Source organism: Phoenix dactylifera, chromosome 1 (assembly GCF_051530095.1).
Source record: "Phoenix dactylifera cultivar Ajwa chromosome 1, Ajwa_hap1_PhDact_Kaust_v1.1, whole genome shotgun sequence".
Lineage (NCBI taxonomy): Eukaryota > Viridiplantae > Streptophyta > Magnoliopsida > Arecales > Arecaceae > Phoenix > Phoenix dactylifera.
In genome coordinates this window covers 43,905,346-43,914,950 of record NC_143190.1, presented here as the reverse complement: position 1 = coordinate 43,914,950, position 9,605 = coordinate 43,905,346, and the positions used below count along the sequence as shown (strand labels likewise).

Below are 9,605 nucleotides of genomic sequence, written 5' to 3'. Positions count from 1 at the left end.
GAGAAAGGGGGGAGAAGAGGACCAGATGAGCACGAAAAGTGGAAACATTGGGTGAGAGTGGGAATACCGCTGGCGAGTCCCGTCGGGCGCCCACAGTCCTGGGAAAACCGGGAAGCCCAAAACCGTGGGTTTCGCTGTACGAATTCCAGAAAACGGGGAGTGGTGGCTGGGAGTTTTTGGTTTAGGCATGGGGTGGGTGGCGTGCGTTTCTACCCCTTTCCCGGAAATGTGGCGACCCGGCCGCACCCTGCGATGCGAATGTGGACGCCACGCGCTGCGGCTTCGCTCGATCCCCCCCGGGCTCTTGCTTTGGACCCTTTATCCATTGGACCAGGGTTATGATATGAGATGGAACGAACGGACGTAATTTAGAGGATGTTTCGGGGGCAAGATTCCTCCTTCTGTGCGCCCCCAGGACGTGAACGCAAAAAAACTTTTATTTTTATAGCCCAATCCCGCTTTTAGAAACCACCGGCTATGCCCCAAATCCGCGGCTCTTCTCTCTCCAACCACTTATAAACCCTCCCCGTCTCTCGTTCCTCCTCTCGCACATCAAATCTTTACCCTCGTTTCCTTCGATATTCCTCGCTCCCGCGAACGTCCTCTTCAGTTTCTTTTTCCAGAGCCCCTTTCTTTTGGCCTTTTCTCTTATGTGAGGCAGCTGGCCGCGACCGGCACCAAGGAAAGCGATCTCTCGACTCCAGATAAGGAGGAGGAGGAGGAGGAGGAGATTTGAGGAGGAGAATTTCTCCCGTCGGTCAGTTGAGAGGCGCAGAAGGAGAGAAGAAGCGGACAAGATGAGGATGAGCTGCAATGGATGCCGGGTGCTCCGCAAGGGGTGCAGCGAGAACTGCAGCATCCGGCCGTGTCTCCAGTGGATCAAGAAACCCGAGTCCCAGGCCAACGCCACCGTCTTCCTGGCCAAATTCTACGGCCGCGCCGGGCTCATGAACCTCATCAACGCCGGCCCAGAGCACCTCCGTCCTGGTTCGTCCTCATTGCCTCTGCTCTTTTATTTCTTTTATGGTTGCTTACGATCCTCTGCGGGCGTTAAATTGATGTTGTGGTGTTCGCTGGTTCAGCAATATTCCGTTCGCTGCTCTACGAAGCTTGTGGGAGGATCGTGAACCCGATCTACGGCTCGGTTGGCCTGCTGTGGTCCGGCAGCTGGCAGCTCTGCCAGGCGGCGGTGGAAGCGGTGCTCAAGGGCGCTCCCATCATGCAAATCCCCTCCGAGACAGCCGCCTCCACCCCCGTTCCTCCCCTCAAGGCCTACGACATCCGCCACGTCTCCAAGGACTCCGACGACGCCGCCGCCACCCGGGCCGCCGCGGAACTGCACAAGATCTCCAAGTCACGCACCCGGTTCAAGCGCGTCGCCGCTGCTAAACCGAAGCACGGAGCCGTACTGGTCGAGGTGGCTGAACAGGACTCCGCCCCGCCTTGCGATCTTAGCTGGCCCCGTTGTTACCCGGTCGACTTCAAGCGCGCTCGGAGTCATGAGTCGGCTGGGAGCCAGGCGACCGAGCCCGACGCCGGGGAGGCTGCGGCGGCCGCAGGCGGGGGGGACGGCGATAGCCGGGAGAACGAGAGCGTGTTCTCCGGGGAGACGGCGGAGGGGTCGCACGTGAGCCAAGGCGAGCCGAACGTGGCCGAGGAGAGCGAGGTGGGGCTGGAGCTGACCCTGGGTTTCGAACCGGTCTCCAGAGCCGGCCGGACCACCCGGCCCGCGGCTGAGGCGCGGTGCGACGTTAGCACCTGGGGATCCGACACGTGTAGGATGGATCTCGGGCTCGAACTGCCGGCGTGATGATGAGAAATTAAGCTCCTCTGTAGCATAGAAATGGCGAAGACTAGGAGATTGACAGTTTTGGCGTCGTTTTGAGGAATTTGTTTAATATTATAATCCAATATGCAACATCCTCAGCCCCTCCTCTTCCCCTCTTTTTTATTCCCCCTCCCCTCCCCAACTCCTCTCCTTTCGTTAGGAATTGGAGGTTAGAGGGTCCATTTCATCTTGTTTTCATCTGTATGTATCTTTATGCTTACAGCCCTTTCCTTGTATGTGTAGCCTTTATGATATAATATGATGTAGAGAGAAGGTAGAGGTTTTTTTTTCTCTAGTTAATTGTGTGTTATCAGGGGTTTTAGCTTAGGGGAAATACTAATAACGGTAATGCTCCCATTGTCTGGGTTTTCTGTGGATTTATAATGTGAAGTTTCAGGGTGGATTCCCTGCATTCTCTGTAGCGAAGTTATCTACCACCTGTCACTCGTTCTTCTTTATGGTGAGCAAAAAGCAATGCGAATCGCTGATTGTAGCTTGCGTGGAAACAATACTGACCCGTGAATGATAAAAGAAACTAAAGAGAATTGATGAGTGTAATTATTATATGTACTTGATATGAAATATTATTATATGTTACAAGTCGGCGATGGAGACTATTATCGGTTCAGTTTCTTATGTGGGACCGGGAGGGAGGATTTTTCCCGGAGGACGGAGTGGATGGTACAGCTGGCGTCGTCGTTTTTTCGGTTCAGCTTTGTGGCGATAAAAAAAAAAAAAAAAAAAGGAAAGAAGAGAGCGAGCCGAACGCGATGCCCGATGGTTTCGAGGCTCTCCGGCAAGAAGAGCTGGTGAGCTGAAAGCAAGGTCACAGTTTGCAATACTTTTTTCGAATTAAAAGTTTCGATTCAGTCACCAACTTCCGGCGTCTTTTTTTTTTTTTTCTCTCAAAATGTGGGAGAGGGGGAGGGATGGACAAGTCCGTCCCCACGTAGCAGTTCTCATTGAGCTTTCATCTTGCTAAGAGAATGTTCGATGCGGACAGAAATGATCGTGTGTTGGACATTCCGACCGGTTTTACTCATATCCTTTCCATTCGTGGGCCCGATTTGGTTATCCCTCTGAGTTTCGGCACGAATACCACGTGTGAGGTCTAGCACCATTGAGACTACTAACAGAGCAATACGTCCTTCCAGATTTCTTGTCCGAGCAGGAAGCATCCGGTCTCTATAATTTAATCGATGTCCGTGCATTTCGAATTTGGAACCATTTGGTTGGAAGTAAGATCACTGGGCTACCAACTCACTCTCATCGATCAGAGTTTTTTTGGACTGGCTGATAGACTTGCTCCCAGTTAAATTTAAGGCAAAACAGAGTTGCTGACGAGAGCAATGCAATTGACTGCAGGTTGCACGCTTCGATCCAATCTATTGCTGTCAAAGTGGTTCTGATGGCTGGTTTGGAGTTTGGACTTGCCTTTTTTTTTTTTCCCTTTTATCAGCTTTCTTTGTTTTCTTATGCAGCTATACCATGCCTCTGTGGTTAGAAATTTAGCACACGAGAATCGGGAAAAAAGTTGATGATATAGTTTTCTTCTGGTTCTCTTGTGGCAGGTGATGACGATTGACGACGGTAAGGATGACGGGTCTTGCCGGATTTTAGGTCATGGAATCAGGGGGCGAGAATTTATCAATCATTTTCAAAGTTTGATTCAGATAGAGCCCTAGGTTTTTCGCAAACCGGGGAAATAAGTTAGCAGCCGTGTATTCTATGGGAGCAGGGCCGGTGGAGAAAGACTAGGTTCCTATGTACTTGGACTCTGATGGGGACCGTGAGAGAATCTAACTCATTAATTAAAATCTTGGGAATCTAGAGGGGAATTCGTAGGATATGCACCATGGATATAAACTGAAAACCATCGGGAAACATCTTGCCAATGGATTCATGTAAGTTCTCTCAAAAATCTTTATTATCATATTTTTAAAAATATTATCTTAGCATTAAAATATATCTCATATATATATTATAATCAAAAAACTTAATGTCCAGATAAGTTTAGATGCTTTATTCTTTGTGTTGTTTTGTTCCTTTGTCCACAGTCTAAAACTACGCCTCATCAAAGATTTCTTCCACAATTGGCTGGTTCTTTATTCTTGAAACTTTAGAAATTAGTGGATCAAAATTAATAGTCTATTTTTCAATAAAACCGAGGATATAGTACGTTAAATTACTTATTAAGCAATCGTTGATGTTAATGTTAGCACAAAGAAAAAGGGGAATTAAAGAACATGATGATACATTTTTATTTCATTCACATGATTAGGAGCTAAGCATAATTCAACTTCATAACAAAAAATTTAAAAGTGAGATAAAAATAATGAATGAGAGATATAAATAGTTTAATGTGTTTTTAGTTTTTCACTATCCTATTTTGCTGATATACAATTATTTTGTAGCTTACTTTCAAAAAGAAATTATTTTATAACTATATATACAATTTTTATCCTTCTCTTTTGAGATTAAAAGTAAGCTTGCCACGTACAATAGCCTCTCAGCACCACTAATTAGTTATCCATAGTTTACATTAAACCTGTTGGACAATCTAAATTTGTAACTAGAATGAGAAAGAAGTCCAAGATAGACAAATTGTAATGATCTTAATATTATATACTCATATTCAGTACCTAAATTAGTTTTAAACTACAAATTGGCTATTATAATAAAACCTTAAAAATCAAGTTGCCATTATTTAATATCAATTTTTTAAAACTTCGACAAATTGTATTTTAAGCTTCGACAAATTGTATTAGAATAATACACAATTTTTTTATCATAAAGGTAGGCCACTGATACCCCACTGTACACTGTACATCGAATCACTCTAGGACTACATTATTGTCTTTCACCAATGAAAATGGATACAAACAACCAATGAAAAGAACAGCTACAACCTCCTATTCACCAAGCCCTATAGATAGCTAATATAATCATAAGATCCGTTGTAGTAACCACTAAAACAATAAGGAACCGATGACCTACTCTCATCATTTAAAAATAACGGGAACAAATAAATTTAACATTTCTGCTAAGGAGATTTATGATAGAAGTTCTTGCAAGTTAATTTGTCAGCCTTAACCATCCCCTTGACCATGAGATGTACCACTTTAGGCTTGGAATAACTTTTATCTCTTTCTTTATTTCTCTGTGTGAGAGAGAAAGAGAACCATGAGGTGTGCCATTAATGAATGCGATTCATCTCTATGCTATATATAAAAAAAAGAATGAAATAAATGAAATAAATGAAAATTTTCCAATTATTTTAGATCTCAATTACTACATCTTTAACAATACAACCCCTCTCCTTCCTCATGACTACCAGCAACCATGGAAGAACATTTTCTGAGAAATTCCCGCACCATCTTAAAGTTAAAGAAAACCATTTATTGGAAAAGCAATTTGAAACAGAAAATAATAAGTGATGTTTTTTTAATTTTCTTAGGAATGGCTTCTAGGAAAATTGGTTTTACCTAGTGAGCTTTCTTGACCGTCTTATATACTCTCCTAAATTTACTATGATATTACAAAAGAAAATCACAATATCCAAGAAAAGCATTTTTAACAATAAGCTATTTGATATTAAGAAGTTCATTAGCATAATATTAAAAAAATAATAGATCACAAGGTATTGTCTTTTCTGAAACCATGCAGCTTGAGCTTCTATTTGCTGCTTCTAAATCTTTGCCAATTTTGATGTGCTGCTAGTTTTTCATCCTTAATGCTCTCAGCATGCTTTTTCAATTAAAATAAATCTTAATAAATTTCTTTTTTACCTATAGGAAAGGGAAGAGCTTATCCACCACCTAGCCACCCGGCATAGGTGGGATTTTCTTTAAAATTAAATAAATAATAATAATCAACTAACTAAGAGTTACTATATATTCTCATTAAAAAAGAGAAGATAACCATTAATGCTTTTTCTCATATGCATCCCATATCATACCATATATGTTGAAATCACCACTTATTCCAAAAGCTTAAGTTTATAAGATGAGATAAATTGTAGAGACAAGGTTCGAACTTAGCACCTCTGCTCTGATACAGTGTTAAAATCACCATTTATCCCAAAAGCTTAAACTTATAAGATGAAGTAGATTTATTTATATATTTTATATTTTTTTATAATATACATGAATTAATCTAAGAATTTCCATCAATGTATGAATATTCCCTCATCATGTGGATATCACGAGGACCGCTGGAGCAATTGGATGCGCAATCCAACTTATATTCCAAACAGAGCTTCTAGAATGTTCTAGAAGAACTCGGACAGTGCTGGTGAAATTACCTCATCATTTTAAACGCAATGCCCAGCCGGCCGAGATCTTTGACCCACCTGATCATGTTCTCATACACACCAAGCCAACTAAACGTGAACACGTCTATATAGACTAAACCTTTGATATATAGAAGGCGGGTCAAATGAGTCTGATAGGTGTGTTTAATTATTACATTATGAGCTTTATTTTATTCAGGATGAGACTGGAATTCTAACAACTTTTCCTGTGCATTTCATCGCTACCTAGATCTCGAAGTTCTTTATTCTCTCCTCTCCCACTTCTCTGACTTGTGCCGAACCTTGGATAAACTATTCTATCTTTTTTTTTCCTCTCGACTCTAGAAGTAGATAAGCTGGCTCCTGATCATGCAACACGTGTCACACAAGAGCATAAATGATTGGACGCTTTATGGAATATGAATTCATGCCGACCAATGTTATAACTTGAAGTGAACTCCTAAGGATACAAAAATGGTCCTAAGGCATAGCCAAGGATAACTTAGCCTGATCTATGTCAAGCACGACGTATATTGCGGGACAACATAGTTCTGTTCGAAAGTAATTTGGCTATGATAATTAACTGGATTTAGAGGTACACTAGTAGCATGGGTGGCTGTTATCCACTGCTTTAAAATATTTAGGTCATGATAGATGGAGACGTTATCTTTTAGGCCAAACATGTCTACAGAGATGCCAATAAGACTGTGGGTTGGGTGGCGTTGTATGTGGCAAATTACTTTGAAGAAATTTTTTATTTTGGTGAGGGAGCTGTCTAAGGTGCTATGAGATTTATTACTTTTTAACTTTTTTGATTTATTCATACTAAAAATATATGAGCCATCTGTTATAGCAAAAAAAAAAAAAAAACACAAAAATAGTGGAAGGGAAACCAAGCCTATCCTTCAACGCTGGGTCCAGTCTCGTATTTTGATAGGCTAGCGATGAAACTTCAACTGAAAGTAACAAAACATTTCCACATTCAGCATTAACTGTGTATGAGCAATAACCAAGTCTATAGTGTAAGAGAATTCCTTTTTAATTTCTTAAAAAGGGCTGCAGGAAATTAGAGTCTAGAGAAAGAAATACGCATGGCATCAGCCTGAGCCTTCAGCATCACAATGTGAGGAAAATCAGCCACCCAAAATCTGGAAGAGGGGGAGATCACGAGCTTTTAGATTTGCCAATAATTTATATCATGTGTAATATAAGAGGATTCAACACCAAGGAATAACAATACTTGAAATTTCCACAATCTGTACACAATGACCAGGTCCACCGTGTATACACGGTTTAGCCTGACAATTCTTGAAATATATGTATTTGCTGCTATTAATCATCAAAGATGCACAAATCATGAATCGTTTGATATGCAAAGAATGCCATATTGACACCAATCTTTGATATATCCGTAGTTGAACTGCATGCATATTTTACTTCTAAAATGTGTGTTTTTCATGGACTCGAGTATTTTCTTGAAGGATTCACCTTTCTTCGCACAAATGCACCATCCGGTAATAAGCTGCTCATTTTGAAAGCTGTGCAAGTGCGTGAATGATGGAGTTTGGATTGTTTATTTTGAAAGCTGTGCAGGTGCATGAATGATAGAGTTTGTGAATTCTTCTTTTGCACCAAAAATACATTCAGATTCCATACTTACATTGTCAAATGGTTGCATGTTATTGCGATTCCCATTGCTCAACGAAAAAACCGGCACCTCGGCCCATCCAAACAATAAAAAAAAGATCGTGCTCTTTGGAATCTGATGGCGTCGATAAAACTCTATGGTGGTACACAGTACCCCTCTCAAATTTTGTGCCACTTGGGAGTCGAACCATTCCAAATCCAAGGACATAAAGGAGGAAACCTTAGAATCAGCTAATAGCCCTGTCCGTTTTAGATTAATCTCAATATCTTAAGTAATAAGGATTCATCGCACCCACCGAATGGTTCGACTGGTATCAAAGAAGTCGGGCAGTTTGTTTGTGGCATAATTTTTTTCTGAGAGCGCGCCTATGGATTTGGAGAAAATTAATATTTTGGTGCCGTCCGGCCAACGAATCCCAATGGCTACAACCACAGTTATATATATTTTTAAGACCATAAGTCATTTAAAAATGCACACTTGACGTTCAACCCAAAAAAGAAAAAGAGTTGACAAATCCATGGTCAATGACTTTTTGTTCATTGCTCCTGGTCATTGTGCAGCCATGATCAAATCTATTGGTCGACATAGGCTAGAAATTGATACCTAACTTGTTCTTCCCTAATTTCTTGTTGGAAAATAAAAACATCTGCGCTGCATGATCTCCTTTGTTAAGCCACGACAATAATCTGCCCTCCTTTTTTTTGGTAGTGGAGAATAATATGCCTCAAGAGGCTGCTTGTTTGTTTGTGAGATTTTTCAAAAGAGATGATTTGAAAGCCTTATTTATTAAAAAAATAGGTTCTATGGAAAAATACAAAAACTATTTTCTTAACATAAATTTGAAATTTTATTTTTTACATAATTTTATTTTTGGAGTTTTATAACACACTAATTTTACAGAACATAGTTTATGAAAAGCAATCAAACAAGTATTTTCTAGAAAACTGAAAGGACTCACAGGGCATACCATGATCTCGGACTAAATTAGTTATACTTGTTGATGAATACTTGGGGAGACTAAGAAACTATGGTCCTAAGCGCTGCACCAATAAGAACAGATTTCATAAAATTTTAGATTAAATTCTTAGTTGCAGAATCAATTAAGTCATGATTTGTTATGGAACTATATCTGCCATCACTTGCAGCTGGTTTTCGGCAGAGCTTGAACTAAAAAAATTACACCATGGCAAGCTTCTCATACATTGGTGAATGTCTAGACTCCAGGAAAGCAATAAAATATTTTTAAGCCAATCTATTAACAGGGCTAAGCAAATGGGTAAAAGGTGATGCCCAGAGATGATCACCGAAGTGATGACATGTGGGGTAACTGGCTCCAGTATTCCTCCGAACCATGGTTTCCTGCAAGCATCGAACACAACTTCAAAGTGGCATCTAACGAATAATAAATCCCTCACAAAAATGGAAGCTTCAGAAAAAAAAAAAGTAACCTAATAAGAAAAATAAAATCTCTCCATTAATCCCTTTGTTTCAGTGGCATCAATTATATGCAACATAAGCATGCTTTATTTTGATGAAAACAAACAAGGCTGCACACTTCTATCTTAATTTTATTTGCGGGATATATAGTTCAACTACATCTTTAAATCTTTGATAGAGGATACCATATATCACATCCATCAAGATTTACCTTCATAGCCAATTAGGCACTACTCTCATTCTTCGATACTTGCATAAGAGCTGATCTTTAACCTGGCTGTCTTTTGAAGAATGAGAATCTAGAAGTTTGAGGTCAATATAGCCTATAAAGAAAATTACAGAAACCAAGTTCCCGTCCTTCAAAAAAACCCATGGTACAACAAACTGCTAATTACCATCAC

The 9,605-nt window shown here is 40.5% G+C and overlaps 1 protein-coding gene across 1 annotated transcript; it reads left to right on the top strand.

Annotated features, from left to right (window-relative positions):
- Positions 1-211: 211 nt before the first annotated feature.
- On the top strand, positions 212-2,128 carry LOC103713957 (LOB domain-containing protein 41). The gene is made up of 2 exons (XM_008801021.6): positions 212-987; positions 1,083-2,128. Exons 1-2 carry the CDS (start codon positions 798-800, stop codon positions 1,808-1,810), a joined length of 918 nt encoding a protein of 305 aa, XP_008799243.2. The 5' UTR covers positions 212-797; the 3' UTR covers positions 1,811-2,128.
- The last annotated feature ends 7,477 nt before the right edge of the window (positions 2,129-9,605 follow it).